This window comes from Vanellus vanellus (assembly GCF_965231255.1).
Source record: "Vanellus vanellus genome assembly, chromosome: 4".
Taxonomy (NCBI): Eukaryota; Metazoa; Chordata; class Aves; order Charadriiformes; family Charadriidae; genus Vanellus; species Vanellus vanellus.
The window spans coordinates 36,967,247-36,987,442 of NC_138909.1; the positions used below are offsets into that span (position 1 = coordinate 36,967,247).

Here is a 20,196-nt window from a genome sequence, read left to right on the forward strand (position 1 = left end):
AACCTCTCTTCAGGGTGAGCCCCTTTTCCAACACCTTGATCTCCACAGGAAGCAAATCCCTGCACAGGACCTAAAAGGGGAGCCCTATGTGCTTTGTCCAAGCCCACTGTCAGAAGATGCTCTGTGGCTCCACAGTTTTCAGGTACTTCAGGACAGGAATTGGAAACATTTTTAAGGGAAGAGGGACAAGAAAGAAGTGAGGTCAAGAATAAAAAGCAGGCAAAGTTTGCAACAACATGAAACCAAGCTGCAAAAATTCATGAGAACTTGTGTTTAACTGCTTCTTCTAAATTGCATTATTGCTAAACAGACATTAAAAAAAAACCCACCCTCCAGCCAGTATGTGTTTATCCTATGGAGTTATGCAAAGACTACAAAGTCTTCGGAAATGGATTAATTCTAAGTATATGGGGGAAGCAAGTTGGATACCTACTAGCTACCTGATCTCTCAGAAGACTGACCAAATTTTATGATGGAGACAGATCCTTCTTTTCCTCAAGAAGCAATGTATCCCCTCACATGAGCCAAGTACAATATTAACTTATTAACTCATGATATTAACTGGTTATGTTCCAGTTCTTGCTCTGGCTATGAAAATTAAGTATCATACCAGGTGAGAAAGAACAAACTGCTTCTCTTTCTAACCACATGGATATACTTCATCTACTCAGAAGCAAGCACGACATAGTAGATCTTCCAAAATATGAAGGTTGATTTAAACAAGTCTGTTACTGACAAAAAATTACACTTGTCAAAACACATTACAAAGCAACAGAAAGCCACAGTTGTTCATTTTACAGTCCCTTTTCTCAAGTGTTCAACTACTGTTGTGCTGTTCAATGCAAGACAAGTCACAATTACAACAGCTTCTTTGTCAGAATCCTGAGAGTTGTGTCTTCCATGGAAGAAAAAGGGGACACAAGAAACTACCACCAAGACAAAATAAACGCAAGTAATATTTTCTTTACTTTGGCAGGAGTAAATTTGTATGAAAATATAAAGCTATTAGTACACCTCTTTATCATGTCTCAAAAAAAAAAAAAATCCTGTCTTTGGCAGGAGAGACTCTTTAGCTTAATAAGTAGAAACGCTGCTGCTTCAAATAGCTGTATTTCTTTATCTTGATGCTGGAAAATGTTTAAGAATCCATCAAGATTTCCATGACAGCCTCCAACATTTTTGTCAGTGAATTGTGCTGTCAAATTTTTTTTCCAAACTAAACTGTGATGTACAGAATCTCTGACATGAAGACATTTTTTTTTTGTGTGTTAAACCTAAGAGATATGTTGCCTTGAAGTTGCAATGCTGTCAAAATGGAGAGACACCGCCAATTATTTCAAAAGCCTTAACTTCTTCAGAAGCTTTGCCTGTGAATGTTGAGCTCTTATCTCTACATTTCAATGGCTCCAGTGTAAGAGACAAAGAAAACTGGGCAGCAGTGTGGTTTACCAAAAAGCAAGAGATGAAGAACAAATTATTTTTCTATGCAGAAAGGCAGTAAGAGAGTCACTAAGGTTTCAGTATTATTCGATGTTCTTCAGAGTATAAATAAATATGAACCTACATAACTGGTAGAGTTTACACGTTTAATGAATTGTTCCGGTACCTGTTTAAACATGAGAGTAACATAAAAGGTGCTAATGCCATACTCTATGTTGATAGACAATTTCATAATCTGCTGCAAGTGATATAAATGGAGAGAGTTCAGAATACACTATAAATTCCTCCAAAAATGTATCACTGCACTTCAGCCTTGAAGCCCAAGCCTGGTCTCTTCTTTTCATGATAAAACTTCCACTTAAAAATTGGGAATTATGCCCGTTCATTTTTTGTTCTTTTTTAAAAAAGGAAACACACCTTTATGAAAGAAAAAATACTCTTACTATTCAGGTGAACTGCTTACCTATTTGTCCCTCAATATGTCAAAGTTCCTATTCTGAGCAACAGACCTTGAAAGTCATTACATGCAATTACATATAAAATAAACGGTTTTGAAGAAACCCAGGCATAGTATCGGAGTCAATACTATGAGGCAGCTTTAGCTAAGTATTCTGTGACAATGAGGTTGGTTTATGCACAACACAAAGTTAAAGCTCAGGTCTTTCCTCTCTTTTTTTAATTTTTCACATATGTGCACTTTAATTGCCTATGCAAACATTCTCAAAGCATTTAAGTTGAATTTTGAAAGACTGCTTCCTAACAAGAAGTGGTAACACCCATCTGTGTAAGGAAGCACATAATCCTGAGTCAAATCAGTGATAATCTTGAGCATACGGTACAGATGTGATCACAATCCTCTATATAACTGTACCTTCATATTTAGCAGATGCACTTGTATGTGCAATTAGATGAGACTTATGATCTACTTTAAAGCACTGCATTTAAAATTCTTAGTTTATCTTAATTCTACAAGTGCATCTGATTTTGAAGTAGTTTTCAGCATACAAAATCTGATTAATAAAAAAAAACACAACAACAACCCTCCAGAAAAGGATAAAAACACTTAAGACTCACAAAGATAGAAATCTAGAAAAGATGGCAATTAAAAGTCTTATTATCTTAATACTACTCAACTGGCGATGAAAAGAAGCATCCTTGTTTCTATTATAGGGAATGCTAGGTTTTCAGTTTTTCACCTGCTACATAATCATTGCAAAAGGTTCAATACACCATTGGCAGGCTGTTTCACTTAAGTGAAACTGCCTGCATTGCAGGTCTGTGGACCACCTCCCTGCTGTCAAAAGCACTTTCATACTGTGCGACACAGAACAACCTCAGTCACAACAGATACCCTGTAAGTCCTTGCAGCACTCACAAGATCTTCAGAGCCCTCTGTCTGAACCTGAGTACTGGACATGTCCGGTACCCTGCATGTACAAAAGTAGCTCTGCCACTGTGATGCTGTCAGCCAGCAGCTTCTAACATGAGGACAGGGAAGAAGCAGCCCAAATTGGCAGATGAACATAAGGGATAGTCTCCTGCTGCATCCCCAGGTCAGACAGTCAGGTCCACCCAAGGGCTGCAGGGCTCTACCCACATGCTCCAGAGCCAAGGCTGGCTGCATACTCTTCTGCTTCTCTCTATCGTTCCCTGGCAGAAACTATTTCCATGGGTTTGGTCCTATGACATGCATGCCCTTTTCCTTGGAAAAAATACAGCCCAAAATCAGAAGATCTTAGTCCAGGCAAAGGCTAACAGATGGGCAGGGGAAAGAGAGAAGCGCTGGTGGAATGGGTCCCATGACAGGAGTGCTGGGATGGAGGGCTACAGGCTGTTCAGGAGGGATAGGCAGGGCAGGCAAGGTAGAGGTGTCACACTACATGCAACAGGTTTGATTGCACAGCCCTTACAGCTAGCAATGATGTGATTGACAGCCTCCGGGTGAGGATTAGGGGGATGAAAAACAACGGAGGTGGTGTAGTGGGTGTCTACTGCCAATCATCCAGCCAGGATGTAAGTGAGATCAGGCTTTGCAGGAAGATTAAAGAGGTGTGGTTTGTATATGCACGAAGAAGACATGAAAGGCCAAAGCTCAATTAGAGTTGAAACTGGCCAGTGTTGTTGCAGATAGCAAAAAAGGCTTTTTAAAGTATGTTAATAGCAAGAGGAGGTCTAAAGAGAACATTGGATACTTGTTGACGATGGTTATCTGCCCAACAGGGTCAAAGAAAAATTAGAAGCATTCCATGTGTTTTTTGCCTCAGTCTTTATGCTGATCTCTTCTCTCTGATATCCAGCACCAGGACGCATGGGAGTGGTTGAAAGCTTTGCCAGGGGAAGTTTAGACTGGACATTAGGAAGCATTTCTTTACAAACACTGTAACAGGCTTCCTAGAGAGGTGGTCAATGCCCCAAGCCTGTCAGTGTTTAAGGGGCATTTGGACAATGCCCTTAACAACAAGTTTTAACTTTTAGTCAGCCCTGAATTGGTCAGGCAGTTGGACTAGATGATCGTTGTAGGTTCCTTCCAACTGAAACAGTTTATTCTATTCTACGACTACAGTGGGCATGCCTTCCTTGGGCCATCAAGTTAGGATGAAAGACACATGCCCTGAAGTGTTTTTTTCAACCCTGACAACATCTAAAAGTTGTGACTGTAGTCCAGGATAAAAAGGAAACTCAAACAAAAAGCTCCATCCTTTCCTTCTCACTCACAACATGCCCAAGGGGAAAAAAAAAAAAAAAAAAAAAAAGCAGCTGTGGAGAATGGACACATTTAGAAGGTACCTGAAGCACTACAGGCTAGTGAATCCTGGGATATGCTGAAACCAGAGCCTAACAGAGCCAAACTGTGGAAAAAACAGGCAAAATGACAAAAAGGCAGTGAAGCACAGATTTTCAAACAAAACCACCAAAAAGCCTCCTACCACCATTGAATGGCAGCCTTCAAATCATCATTAAGGGCAGTCCTATCACAGCACTCAAGAACCTCACTTGGAGAAAGGAAAACCAAGGCAGACCACTCTGCAAAGAGAAAAGACAAAAAAAAAAAACCCTACAAACCCAAACCTCTGGACTCTCAGTAGGGTATACAAATGTGGTGTGGGACTCCTTATAGTTGTGGGGGACAAGGAGTGGTAGGACACCCTGCCTGTGCTCTGCAGTTTTCAAAACTTCTTGCCACATTGATGAAGAGAGATGGTATGCTGGTACACGCACTGCGTTACCTACAGAGATGGTTGCTGCTGGAATTGATCTATGCCCGGTAGCAGCTCTCACAAGCGTACGTCATTTGGTCTTCCCCAGCTTTTGAAGAAAACTGTGTGGGCCAGCTCCTCCAATAGTCAAGGTTGGACACTTCTGAACACCCCTCATTGTGCACCAACCTTAAGATTGTGCAACTCAGATTTTGGCTTCGAAGGCCTGTTGTCTGTAAGCAGATAGTATAGATGCCACTAGATAGAATTTAAATTAGCATTATTCCAATTAAATTTCTCTGGACTGTGGCAGGTTTTCTTTTACAGCTCCAGCCATTACTGTTTATTTGGCTGAAACAGAGAGACATGATGGGCACCAAAATATTGAATTATGCATGATACATAGCAATAAAATTTGCCACTGTACAGCAGAAAAAAATGCACGTTGTTGAAAAAAAAGTTTCCTGTATGAAAATGTATTCACATTAAGACTCTTTAAGTCAAAAGTACACAAAACAAACATAAAGGAAGCATAAATTTAAATATGTAATATTTTGGAGACCCCCCAAGCAAATAGGGAAAAGCACACAGAGTGTCCCTTTCAGTCACGTTGTGAAAGCAAACAAAAAGCAAAGCCAAACAGAAGACTTAAAACATATCAGACCCGATTTGCACATATTCAAAAACAAAAGAGTAGTAATTTTGTCCCCTACATTGCTCTTGAGAACATGCAAATACTTTTATTCAAATTCCTGTTTTTCTGTATTTTCCTCTTTGCAAGACTTGATTTCACAGTATGCCTCATCTAAATCTCTCTCAAGCGTTTGTGAAGGTTCCCCAAGCAATATACCTTCATCTGTTTTTCTTTTTTTTTTTCAGAGAAAGAAAAAAAAATATATTTTTAACATCATTGTAAGAAATTTCATCTGACTGTAAATTCAAAGATGCCCCAAATGCCTGCTGAAACTGTCTCTGATCTGTCACAAGTGCAGAAATACAGTTGTTGTAACTGAGTACAGTTTGAACAGGGGGTGTCCAAGGCAGTGAATCACAGGAGGGTCACCCTCACTGCTGGAGCAGCTGTCAGTCTGCCACAGTCAGAAAGAGACCCCAGGAGAGGGCTAGACACAGATGCTGTGGGATTCCATGTAAACACCTTTCTATAAACCTAGCTACATGATTTCTTTTCGTATAAAAGCATTTCAAGGAGTACCACCAAATACGTACGTGAAATAAGTGACTCTGGGACCAAAATCAGTACTGCTAGCTGAAAAGGCTAATACTAACATTATTATCAGTCTTGTCCCCACTTACTTAGTGAGAGTGCTCCCACAAGCTCTTACGAGATCTTTATTTAACACCAGTTTAACAGAATCTGTTTTCCACTTGCCTCTTGTGTGCAGTTTCAGTTTTCCCATTACGCTTTTTGCACAGTGCATAAATGACATGACCAACAAGCTCCAAAACCATGTAAGGAGTAGGCACGAACAGGTGGAGGAAACTGAGACTTCTGCTGTAAGATAAACTGAGCACCACCTGGAAAATGCTTTCTTTTCCTCCTCGCTTCTAATTAACTTTGTTATTTTCTTTTCTTTTCATCTCTCTGCCTCCCCTTTGTCAACAGTGACCCTTCACTCTTTCTCTGTCTTTTCTGCATATACTTCTCCCCTGATCACAGCCTCCACTTTGAACCCCACACCCAACATCTTTAATCCGTCCAAATCAGCAGACGAGATAAAAAAATCCTACTACAATTCTGCTGTAAAGGTGGAGAGTGGCTCAACATTAAGTTCAGGTATACTGAAAATTTTCAAAAGCTAATATTGAATTTAGGTGCTTTAATATTCAGGTGTCAGATTAGCTAATTTTTAGAAGATAAATCAATGGGATCTACAAACTGCTGAGTTCCAGTAATAAGACCAAGTCCTGCCTGTCACAGACAAGGCAATCAAAAATTGAACCACCATCCCCATTACTGAACTTCTGAAAACACAAGGTCCCTAAATGAAGATAAATGACAGACCAATTTAAAAATGAAATAATCTATAGTTTCAATGCATTGGCTGTTTTCCTTTAACTTTTGACATAAGATTTATCACTGCAGCAAACTGAACCAAAAAATGTATCAAGCTTTTTTCATATAAACCTATTTTCTTTCACATTTTCAAAATAATCTTCTGGACCAGATTGGATATCTGAGAAACTTGTCAGAATTTCACTGCTATTGTCCAACTCTCAATCTAGCCTTTATGAATAAGGCTAATCTTGATCACATACACGTATCTGGAATATCTTTACATTTATACAGCTTCAAGGCACATATATGAGACAAAAAAATGTAGTGATTAGCTATAGAACAGAATATTTAATTTTCTGCTGTTATATACTGTAATACTGACTGCTTTATTATTCAAGGCTTGGAAATCTGTACTCAGGTATATGCCACAAAATTTTACCTAGAAAGGAATATAAGACAGAAATCACAAATCAGAGAAATTCCAAAATGGGCACATAGACTTACACCTGCTGGAAAGATAACAGACACCGAGACACTTATGTTCTTAAATTATTAGACATTGAAATAAGATAGAGTCAGGAAACAAATGAACAAACAAACAGAAAAATTCTTATCTAATTTTCTCCTCAAAAGAAATCTATGGGGAAGAAAAGGTATATTGCTAAAGGCAATATTAAGACAAGAGAATGCTTCTGTAGTTTCTGAAATAAACACTGAATAGTGATAGCTAAAGAAGAGACACAGATGAATTGCTTAACTATTACACATATACCCAAACTGAAATACAAATATACATACATACAAATACACCCTCAACTCCTGCATTCTCAAAATCCTACAGTTAATACCAAGCATCAGCTGCAGCGATTTAAGTTCATCTAGTTATTAGTATGGAAATCATAGTTCAGCAAGTTTCTTCAGTGTACTGTAACAAAAAGCACAGACATTTTAATGAAAAATGCAGTATTTCTAGCACAACTGTATTTTTTTTAAATTTATATTAGATATGCTTAGGACAATATCTTAAATGCAAGATTAATAGTCAAAGTATGAAATAAAGATTGTAGAGCCTGAAATAATTTAATGTCAATGCTTTTCAATTCCAATTGTGCTGCAAAATGTGACCTAAATAACATAAGGACACTTTTAAAAATGTTCATTTTAACATTTTCAATCAACTAGTAACCGTTTTCTTCAGCCTTTTCACAGTTCACTACTAAAGCCAAAGAAAGTTAAGAAAAGTACTAGTTGGTCTCCTTCTGGGCGTCTCACTGAAAACCGCCTTTGTATGAACCCAAGAATTATTTTCTTCCTGTCTTCTTTGGGAGTTGCGCTACCAACATTTTCTGTTACATGGCACCAGTAGACCAAGTGTCCACACCCAAACATCTCAATGTGTTCCCACCACAACAAACATCTCCTCACCCTGCTTGCCAAACAGAGATCGGACATGGACACACAACTACCTTGCCTGCATTGAACCATGAATACCCACTTCCAAGCAGCAGGTCTTGTAAAGTGGGAAAACTTTCAGATATGCTGCTTCAGGGAGGCTGTACCCAGCCACTGCAGCAGCAATGGCATCAGCTACCTAGAAAGGACAAGGAATTTCTCCAGGAAAATTACTGGCACCCACAGAAGCCATGAAGCTCTAGCAAGTTACTGGTTTGTTACTGCTGCAGTCATCTTGAAAGTAAGAAGCAGAGGTAACCTGGAGTCCAAGAAGAGGAGGAAAATCAGCTGGGACTAACACATCCTAGAAGCGTTTTTCAACAACTTGTTCAGGAGTAATTGGGGATTTCACAGCCAATTTTATTAATTTGGGTCAAACTTTATGGTTCATGAAGTATCACTTTCTGCCCTCTGAAGGGGTAGGAAATTTTATTTAAATTCATGCAATGTTTACAAAGTCATTATATTCTCATTTAAAAGTATACAGTGCATCCAAATTTGCAAATGCATTCACAAATCTGGCAGTATGGAAAGGTGAAACTTACCCCATCCATAGCTTTTACTAAGAGATCATAAGTGGTTGGATCTCCTTCTCTGTCAATGTCTTGAGACACACAGATCTGACCAGTACGTGGGTCAATTTGGAAGGCTTTGGATTTTTCATAGTAATGAAATCCATCATAAAGAAAATACTCAATTTCACCAAACTGATCTGCATCTGCATCTGTTGCCTTGACCTGCAAAGAAACAACACAGATAAAAAATGAAGCCAGCGAAACTATTATTCATTCATTCAAAAAGCATAGATACTTTGTTTTAAAGATACCTGTTTGTGTTGTAAAAGCAAATGGGCACACACGCAATAAATAGAAACACACTGCTACCTAAGCTGACTGAAGTTTGTAAAATGATGACTCAGCTACTGACAGTGTAATTATTGCAACAAGCATGTAAGATCGATTAGACCTGTCTGTAACATTACTTGTTCATCCGTCAATAATTATGTCAATCAAGTGGACCTCCCGTGACTGGAAAAGCCATGCACATTAAGCCAAGTTAGTAGGCCATAACTTAAGCTACCTTCTCCTCATGTTATTTCTACCAGTGGAGGCAGGTCTTATGAAAACCACATCACACGTAGATGAGAAGTGCTGCAGAATATTCTTACCTAATATATTTTCTAAAAGACTCCCCAGAGCTCAATTTAGTGTTTCATTTGAAAGAGGGCTTGGTGGCACAGTTATCCATGTAAGTTAAGAACTGGGGAGGGGGGTTTAATCTCCAGTCCTCTCTCCGAGGAGCTAGAGCTCTAGCAACACAACTAAACATGACCGTCCCATGCACGCACAGCACAAAGCAAGAGATGCACAGACTGCAGTAAGTCCCTGTGAGAGACTTAATTACCTTGTCAGTGTAGCCTTGCATGTTGCTGTAACTGCTGAATGACAAAAGCCTAATATCTCTTCTTTTCAGCTATGTTAAGTACCTCTAAAAAGCAGCATGAATTCTGCTGTAAATCCCAAACGTTGTAAATAAGTACTTTAAAGAAAGACTTCCTTCAGAGGGAGATTCCCGTGCAACCACATGCCATCAAAAGGGAAAAGATATGGCAGGGGGGTTGGAACTCGATGATCTTCAAGATCCTTTCCAACCTAAACCATTCTATGATTCTGTACACACACACACACACTAAGTCCTGGTGACAAGGAAAATGGGTGGCGGGAGAAAACCTAAATGGGTGATGGTTAGGGGCTTTAGCAGGGCAATGGTAGCCATGGGGCAGGGAGGCCTGATCCTGGGCACGAAATGACTATTTCCAAACTGAAACACATGAGCTTGTCTCCTTCCCAGCTACGCTTAAGTCTTCTTGTGTTACCAATGGATCAGACTAGACCAGTATGCTGGATGTACACAAGGTGCTTTCAGAAGCCTGTGAAAACCTGGGGTGACTTTCAACATGCCACATTGCCTTCCCTCAGCTGAGCTTTAAAGGACTCACAAAGCATTACACAAACTGTAGAGAGTCAATACTCTTTAGCTGAACGTGTGATTAAAGCACTGACTAGTCTAGAAAGCATAAACCCCCAATAATTTCTAGAAAGCATAAAACCCCAATAATTTAAAACTATCAGGTGATTTTAAATTTTAATACAGAACATACTTGAAAGCTTTTGTAAAACTTTTTTTTTTTTTTAGACACACATGGAGGAGACAGAAATCAACATACCCCTTAAAATATTTTAATAAATGTTTACTGTAGCAATAGATTTTGCCAATACCATATACACATGCCCTGAGCGGGGAGAGGCTGAGGGAACTGCCTTTTTTAGCCTGGAGAAGAGAAGGTTTCAGAGGTTTAATAGCCACCGCCTAGTGCCCAAGAGGAGGTTACTGGAAAGACAGTGCCAGGCTTTGTACTCAGGTGCAGGGCAGGAGAGGGGGAAACAGTGGTCACAAGCTGAAGCTGGAGAGGTACTGGCTGGACCTAAAGCAATATTTTCGCTACGAAGATGATTCAGCACTAGAAGAGGCTCCCTGCCCAGAGGGGCTGGGGTGTCTGTCCTCAAGTTTTGAGACCCAACTGGACACAGCCTGAGCAGCTGGGACTGTACCAGAGACCTCCCACGGCCCCCTCCATCCCCAGCAGGACCAAGGAATAAACCGCTGCTCGGCTCTGTTATCACTGTGACACAACTGTGCTGCTTCACCAGCCACCAAAAGTCAAGTCAACAAAACGCTCGAGTGTGAAACTCTTGCTCTTTTGGACGAGGGGTAGATTGGTTAAATAAGTATTTGATAAACAGAACAGTTTTCTCCATTACACCTTCAACTTTACAGCTCTCTGATAACAAAATATTTTGTGCTGAGCTTGGCTCCTCTCTGGCATGTTCCATTGTGGGAGTTTTCACTTAAATTTACAAAGATCACAGAAGAAAATAATTTGCAAAAATAAGTATATGTTAAAAGAGCCAGTATTTTTAGTTCTGTGATTTGTCATTATTGGAAATACTTGAAGGATTTCTTCTCCTCAGCTGGTTTCATTTTCTGCTTATTCTTTGAAGAAACTAAATCCTGTAGGGTTTTTTTCCATCAGCCTACCTATGCAAGTACAATGCCTGAAGACCTTAATGGAGCTTTGGAAACTATATTATCACAAAGCCTGAGAGTTAAAACTGGTGGGAGTTCACAGAGGAGACCTGTGCCAGCCACTGCTTGCATCTGGCTCAGGTTGGACAAGTGAGACCTTCAGCCATCAACCACAGACAGGGCAAAGGCATGGGTCTGCACATGACTGCCCGCACGGATAAACGCCTGGCATGGTTTCAGGCATGGTTTCAAAAAAGACCAAGCAGGACACTATTCGTAGCAATATGTTTGGATGAGGTCATCCTGTTTTGGGGATGTAAACGAATTTAGCTGCAAGAACAAAAGCTGTGCCAGGCCATTTGGCCTTGGGGCCCAGGAACAGCCCTTGGCTGCTTCTCCATGTACAAACATGGCCTTAAGGACCAGTCAGTGACTCTATCACATGCTCACTACTTTGCCCACAGAGGAATTGTTCTGGCATTAAGATACTGAACTGTGACTGAATTAAAACCAAATGAATGAAAACATGGCTTGGGAAGGCTGAAAAGCATAGAAATGGGGACGGGAAAATCACGTAAAAAGTGCCAAGGCAAATTATAACACTAAAACTTAATCCAAACCAGTTACTTCCATCAAAATTTTAAAATGACGGACAGCCCAAAAGATACATGTGTTATTTCAATTAGATGGGGTTTTTTTCTTTGTTGGGATTGTTTGGGTTTTTTTTAAGCACCCTGTGGACTTCTCCACTTCTACCTGGGATGCTTGAGATTTGCTGTACTTCAGAAGAATTATGAGATAATTATGAGATAATCACTGATAAGACAGTGATTGCGCCACATACTCCAATGCACTCCTTTTTTTTTCCAAATGTCTTCTCGGAGCACTGAAGGCCATTATACCAGAGTTTCTGGTGTTACAAATAGAAAGCTCCTGCATGGGAGCCCTGTGGTTGCAGAGCCCTTCATGTTTCTTTGACACCCTTGCAGTTTGCATCCCATGGCCACAGCACAGGGTGGAACACGCAGCCACTCCTGGCCCCAGTCCAACCACTCGTTCTGGGGAAGTTAAAGGCAAAAATCACACTCCACTCCAGCGGAACAAATATCTGGCCCTAAAAATGCTTTACAGCTGCATATAAATCAAGTCTACAACAGACATATTTCACCAGCCTTGTACTTTGTTATTTCTAGCATAAAAAAATAATAAAACATAGGCCTAGTGTGCTCTCGGTGCTCTGCCACCCTGATGCTATGGAACAGTAATTCACTTGGCCCTTATAAGAAAAGTATTTCAATTTATTTCTTGTGCCTGAAGGCTAATGCGGGTGATAATACTGGAAGGTTTCGCCTCCCTGTGTCTGCACGCAGCTACATGTGTAAATGCTAATATTTATGCCTGCAATTGAGCGTGGGTGATTAATTACAAGTGTGAAATTCAAGGGTATTGTTAGAAGTTTAGCCCATTATGTTCAGTAACTTGTTTTCTTTCTTGTAAATTATGCAGTCCTCAGACTTTGAACACTACATGCAAAGGAATAATGAACAATTACTTTAAATAAAAATGCTTCAGTTCAAAGCAATACAAATTTGAAGGTCTAATTGTGATCACCTTCAATTACTTTAATCATCTCTCAGGCAGCAGAACTAAGTGGCAGCAATTTCTGCATTTATAAAAATATGATCTTTCTCCCTGTTCAACTCATTTCCATCTATTCAATTTCCACCCTCTTAATAGTCTTGGTTTTTAGGCAATTTTGCCCACGGAATCTTTGATCTGAAGAGGGAAGAATCTGGAATTAAAGGTGAATGAAAATTCTGTTGTAGCAGACAGAGCTGAGATTGACTGGCACTACATCTGAGGTCAGGGACACAATTAACTATTATCAATGCAAGCTGATTTAGAAGGAGGAAGCCAGTGAAAACATGCTAATGATTTCAAGTTTTCAGATACAGATGAAAGGAAGAAGTTACCACAGATTTTAGAAATTGAAGCACACAGTAGTCACAGTCCACAATATGTCAGGCAATGATAGCATACTGCGCTCGTACCAAACCTATGGAGTATTACAGCAGTTAAGCACCTGAGAGCTGTGAAATACAGCCGTCTAAACAGGAGGAAATGAAGGTAGCAGCAGGAATTTTCACAGTGGATTGCTCAAGAGTGTTGTATGTCAGCAATATCACAGAGGTGATAGAGCTGAAAGGATTTATATGCCTTGGAGAAGCGGGAGGCAAGAGAGTACTAAGCTGTTAACACCTCTGTTCTGAGAGTTAGACTGAATGTGAGATTGGGATCTAGGAGAAAAGAAAGAAGGGAAAAAAGAAGGGTTATACTCACAGGTCCTTCCTTTCATTCTTTCAGTAAATATGTTTTCAGTACACTAAGTTGAAGACATGTGTTATTAAGGAGTAAACTTGGGAATAAGGAAAGAGGGGACGAAGCATTTCCCCAAGAAACATTTTTAAAAGCCAACAAATGTCATGACATGTGTATGGACAGCTACTGGCTGGACTTCTGTCAGTCATCGTTTCTGTAGCGTACATGCTTTAGTCTGTTTGTACACTGACTAGACTGCAAACCCATCAGAGAAAAAGTTTCTTCTGTACTGCTGACACTACCAATAAAGTAATAAATGGTGAGAATGCAGACATCCTCTCAGGAGAAGGAAAAAGGGGGACCTAGAGAAATGTTGTGGAGAACAGTTTTAAAAAAAAAAGCTTATCCATCAATTTAATGCTTAGACAGATTAATGCATGAGGGGAATAAATGATAGAAACAGGTAGACACCAAGGGGTATAAGAAGGTAAGTAAAGAAAAAGAGTCAGTAATTTAAAGAGACAGATTAAGACAGTGTTGGAAGTGCAGAAATTACCTTTATTTGCATCTGGAAAGAGGGGCTAATCTCAGAGAAAACAAAGGGAAGCACTATGTAATTAAGGATCATTAACCTCACCTAGATATACACTTTAATCCTATAACAAGCGTGCTGGTTTGAACGAAGAAAAAAGTGCTGGCAATACACTAAAATAGGAAGGAACAGAAACATCTTGTTCAGTGTTATGCTGAAAGTATGGAGAGACTTTACAGCTAATAGAAAGCAAACGTTTGGCAGACCCTAAAGCTGGTTCCGTTCACTTCAGTGGAGCTATGACAATTCACAGCAGTGGGCAATCTGTCCCTATATTTTACAGGCATGAAATAATATTATCAATAAGTAACAAACAAGATCATAGATAATTTTATCAGCTCTTACAGCCCAGATTGCTTTAAACACTGATTTGTTTTAAGAGAAAAGTTCCCATTTTGATTGTTTGTTTGTTTGCACTCCTTCAAAAAATTCTCAAGCATATATTTAACTGGGTCATGCTACTGTTTCAACACATTAAAATAAAGTTCCTGTCTAGTGATTTAGATTTCTTTACTTTCTTTCCTAGGCATTATTTCCTGGTTTATAACAACTGCATACATTTTGAAGAGCAGAGCAAATATTTTAAGTTATATGCAAAATGGGAGAGGTGACCTGTGCACACAAAACCACATCAGAAAATACAATCTTATTAATGATGCGGATCAAAAATTCAGGGCCATGCACTGTGCATCCTATGTAAAGACCATTTCTATGATTTAGAGCATGCAGCCTTAAAGCTGACTGCATTGCAATGCTGAATTTCACATATGGGTGACCAGAATTAATTTTATGGCTTTCAGATCAACAGAATAAAAGTAGACTATAATAGGAAAGAGCAGGCAGTTTGGCCAAATAACTCATGACAGTGGTCATCTCTGATAGCAATTAAATGAGACTAAAAAATATTAAATCAATTTTTCATGGCTTAAGAATTGCTACCATACCACATATTTTGTCACATTTACTCCATTTGATTTCAGTTAACCAAGATACAGCTTTCATAGCTCATAAAATCTGTTTGGGGGACCCTTAATGTCAGAGCATAAGACAGATTTTTACTTTGTGCATAAAAACTGTGTTTAATTCTTTCAGTTTCGGTGATATCATGAAAAGCAAGTTAATTGCCAGCAGTCACTTCTGAAGAAAATGATAATGTGGGGGAGATAGAAACATACTCTACTACTCCAAAATACTCATCATCAAAATCTAAGACAGGACACAACAGATGGATACAGACATAGGGAAACTACCAGGAAATTGAAAGGAAACAGTTCAATGATAGTTTTGCTGCTGATGAATGGTACAAGCATGGTCCTGTCCTGCAGACATCACCAACCAAAATCCAACATCCTTCCAATTAAAGGACTGAAGGACACCAGGCCTGTTCATGGCAGTATGGCAATGCCCATTGGCAGACCCTTACCAGATGTTTGCTGCAATTTCACATGCAGGCAACCCAAACGCTCCCAGAACAGCTGACCACAAGTATTTTGGAAAAATCTGCTATGCCAGACCTTCGTGCCAGGTGCCTGGATGCAGGGAAGGAGAGGAACAGCCTGTGTTGGTGGCATGTCATCAGTAAAATGACGTTGTAGAAGTGCTGGTAGTGGAACTACCAGGAGTTGATGTTCTCAAGAGAGAGTCATTTGGGTGTAACCGTGCCTGTGAGATTAGCACATGAGCTGCCAGGAACACACATCATTGGGTATCTTTAATTTAGTGCCCTCACTTATAACCCTGTTTGGCAAGAAAATAGTGTATAAAATACAAACCTATGATTTTCACCTCATAGCTGCCTGAGGCAGTGCAGACAATAATGCGGACACCAAACCTGAAAAAAGTGTTAATAAATACATTACTTCTCTGGATTTTTATCTGTCTATCTCAACATGCTTGATCACTGCCAGTCTCCCTGGTACCACAGGTTTAAATGCACAGAAACAGGAATACAGCTTCAGATCTGCTTACTCAAGTCCTGAAGGCAGGAGGCTTGACTTCAAGAAGGGGAACTATTTGCCTGAGGACTTAACAGCCTGTCCTTGAACAACGAGTTGCAGTGACAACAGAGAAAGTGCTGCTCCTCATCCTCAAACTAGGCCCTACCTGGAAAGCCACAAACCAAAATAACATCTGGCATTTAAGCTGAACATTCAACTGGCGTTGATACTCACTTTGTCAACCACCACAGGTACCACATACTCCAAAAACCAAATAATAGCTAAATTCTTAATCCTCATTCTTGCTCTGATGCAAAATGTCTCCTCTGTGCTAGTCAGGTCAATGGACTAATGTCAATCTTTTTGCATTCTTTTCATCCCTATAGCACAGAGACTACCACAGCTGAACAACTGATAGCAAGTGCTACTCAGAAACGACCTCACTAACTTTGCCTGCAGCAGATGCTGATTCCCTCCCCCATGTCACCCCCAGAACTGTTGTCAGTTTTCCAAAAGTGCTTGTAACTGCTTCCTTGAAGTCGCATCAGAAATATCAATTAATTAAATCTCAAAAACCTTTTAATTTAAAGTACAGAAACCTAAACACAAGTGGAGAGGGGGGGCTGGACACAAACATACTCCTCTTCCTTAGCTAGAAGATGCAAAATATCATACAATGTGCTCAATTACGTGCTCAATGACAGCATGTGGAATGTGCTGTTCACTGTAGCCTCACGTAAGCATTAAGTTTCTCAGTTATGATAAGGCTTTTCATTTTGGCATTTCAATCAGTTATGAAATGGTTCAGCAAATGTATTTTGTTCTTACTGCCTTTTTTTTTTTTTGCTTGTGAGTGCCGTAATAAACTACAAGATTTTAAGATCAGATAAGACTAAACCCATTTCACATATGAATATCTCATAAAAGATCACACTGAATTTTATCTTTTTAATAACACATTGATTTTTTTGTAACATTCTGTATCTTCCCCGAGACAAGTAAATGAAACATGTTTTCCTCAATGAACAATTATGAGATTCTAGCTTTTTGCCTTTTCTGCTCTTCTATGTATATAGCTGATGACAATGAACAAACCTGCCAATAAAAATATTGACATATCTTTGATTTACTGCTTTAAGTCAGTCTATAGAAGGCAAGAAAGATGAAAAGCACCAAAGGAAAAAACTGCATAAGTACATTACAGCATCATGCTTTTACTCTGAAAACCAGACATCATCCTGCAAGCCAAGTCCAGATCCAGGAAGAACAGGGCATTTCAGTCCGTATAGTAATCCACAATTCCTGCTGTGATGCTAGCCAGAGCCTCAATTCACTCCTATTTAACCCAAAAGTTCCTGACATACATACCTTCAGTTTCATTGCTATGCCTCCCGCAAAACAGCATGAGCAGCTGAATCCCACTGATGCTAGCCAGGATCCAGAAACGTGGGAGGCAGGCCCAATCTGGACAGCATGCCCTTATCACACTTCACAGAACAACAGGATCCAGACCATAACAAAATACAGTTGCTCATGTCTGAATTCATAGCAAGCAGCAGTGCTGCTAATGCTTACTTAATACATGGTAGAGTAGGGTTATAAAAAGTGTTTTAGGAGCAGGTAGCTTAGGTTCCAGCACCAAAAATATCTGCTAAAAAGACCATCTACTCTGTCACTCTCTTTGGTCTATATTGCCTTCCTTCTCATCGTGCAAATATAACCAAATAGGCAATAAAAATAAATTATGTTCTATGTAAACTGGAAGAACAGAAATGGAAAGAGAACATATTTCTGAGGAAGGAAAACTAATTTTCATAGTGACTAGCAAATATTTGCAGGACTAAAGCCTTATTTAATCATCAAAGTCAAGACCCCTACTTTTCAGTAAAAGCAGTTCCATCTATTCATTAATGCTGCTCACATACTCTGCTATAATTTTAGATTTTATAACATGCTAAAACCTTGCTATGCACTGTTAACAATAAATTGATAACATGACTTTTATCGGCAGCGTGTATTATTACATTAATTAAAATTAATTAAAAGAATTCAGTTTCTTGCTTAGATCAATCAACATAATTACTATATTTATAAAGCTGTAATGTGATATACTAGCTAACTGAGCCTAAATGATCGATACATATCCTGAATGCAGAGTAGGTGTGTGACCTTAAAACTGAACAGTAATGATAAAAAGATCTTTCGACTATACTCATGCTTTACTAGTTAAATTACAGCAGGATGATACAAAGGAGAGAGAGAACTTCAGAAGTGAATAAGCAACCTTGCACCTGGCTGCCCCTTCCTTTGTGGCACATAAGCTTGTGCAGCTGGACTTTGAGTCAGATCACGGAGATGATCCAGTAAAAGCTCATCATAAAAACTTCGTTACTGGTGCAATGTTAGATTTCAGCAAAGTCAGTTCCTGATGCAACTGACCCCAGGGCAAATGGTTGCACAGTCCAGGTAGAGCCCAAAAGCTCTTTCAGCAGTGGCATGGACTTAAAGACAGGCTGAAACTACACATTTACACGCGTTTGTGCAAACATTTTCCAATCCCCAATACCAGTTTCAGTTGCTAATTCTTGCCCACAAACCATGATGCTTCAACCAATACTCCTAGATAGACTGATAAAACTATTTATGGAACCAAGTTGTGAATAAGATCACTAAGAGCAGAGCTTAAATCCTCCACTTAAAGAAACAGAAAACAGAATAAAACTCAAGAACCTTTACTTGTATTTAGCCAGATTGCTTCAAAAATTCTTTTCTTATTTCACTTCAGAGCCACACTAGAAAGGAACAATGAGCAGTCAGGGTAGAAATCTCTTAAATTGATTTTGCTGTCAGAGAAAAAGGGTTTGTTATTGTACCTTTATAGTAAACAAAGACCATGCGTGGGCTGCCTAAATTGCCACTTACAAGTACCCTTATAAACTGCTGCACTCATGGGTTAAATGTGGTGGTTTAAAACAGGGGAAAGGATAGCGTGGCAGGCCAACTGGAGGGCTGCTGTCACTGGAGAAGCAACCTTTGAGATATCATTACTGGACCAAAGAGCCCTAGCAGAAGACTACCTCAGAATATGTACAGCTTTGCTTGAGCCCAGAGACGGTCTCAGAAAGGGTCCACCCAGAATCAACTCCCTACCACACTAGTATTACAGCTGTGGCTATTCTGTGCATTACACATGGGTGTTTTCCGAAGCAGTGAGTTGACTGGTCACAACCTTTCCATAAATCAGGAAGGAGTCCTCCTCAAAAAACCCAAACCAAACAAGCTGATCAAAGCTAGACAGGTTCTTTTGCATTCCTCGTTGCATCAGCTTTTGACCTGCCGTTCCAGTTTGTTTCTTTAATTAGTGGTGGGCTTCCTTCTACCCATACTTCTTTTACAAGTCTTTATCCTTTTGACTGCTTCCTGAGTCAATGAGTTAAGCAACAATAAATTTGTTTCATTTACCTACTCTTATCCACACACCCTTGAAAACCAGGTGTTTTGTTCACATCCATTAAGAATCAGGTTTTGTAATGACTGTAGCTGATGGTACTAATGTAGGTCAGATAACAGCAACATCATTATCATCACCCTATTGTTTTTGTTTCTTGTTTTGATCAGCATGGTGAGGTCCAACAGCACCCCTTCGAGACAAGCTTTACAGGACGCATTAGCACAGATGGCAAAGGTTTCTATCACTTTGCACATTTAAGGTTCTGAATCTGCATGCTTGTTCAAATAGTCTGCAAAATACTAAGAAATATCAAATGCCTTTCACTGTTCAGACCACTGCTTGTTTACACACTGGAGCCTGACTATCCTCCCATGTCCTTCTGCAGCTAGGACAACAGAAAAGATGAGCTTCTTTTCCCAGCTCCTTGCTCTGCAAGGTGGTGACTTCATCATTTTGTTGAAAGAGTCTGACACCATTTAGAATCACGGCGGGAAGGGGGGGAGGGGGGGGGGGGGGGATTTAGTTGGCTGGTTGGTTTGTTGGGTTGAGGGTTGTTTTGTTTTTTCTTTTTTCTTCTTAAGGTGTTTGTGTGACCACAGAAGTCACAGAACTTTGCAAATCCTACAGGGAATGATCTGCAGGTTGTGGCACCCATATCTCTTCAGAAAGCCGACCCCTACTGCCCTGTCCCCTTGCAAATATCT

General features: G+C 39.7%; 1 protein-coding gene across 1 annotated transcript in view; it reads right to left on the reverse strand.

Moving 5' to 3' along the window:
* DCHS2 (dachsous cadherin-related 2) overlaps positions 1-20,196 on the reverse strand; it is a gene marked incomplete at both ends in the record, with an annotated part of 121,761 nt that overhangs the window by 64,680 nt on the left and 36,885 nt on the right. The window contains one exon of the mRNA XM_082482587.1: positions 8,652-8,843. Coding sequence (XP_082338713.1) covers positions 8,652-8,843 — 192 coding nt within the window. The remainder of the gene's footprint in view (positions 1-8,651; positions 8,844-20,196) is intronic.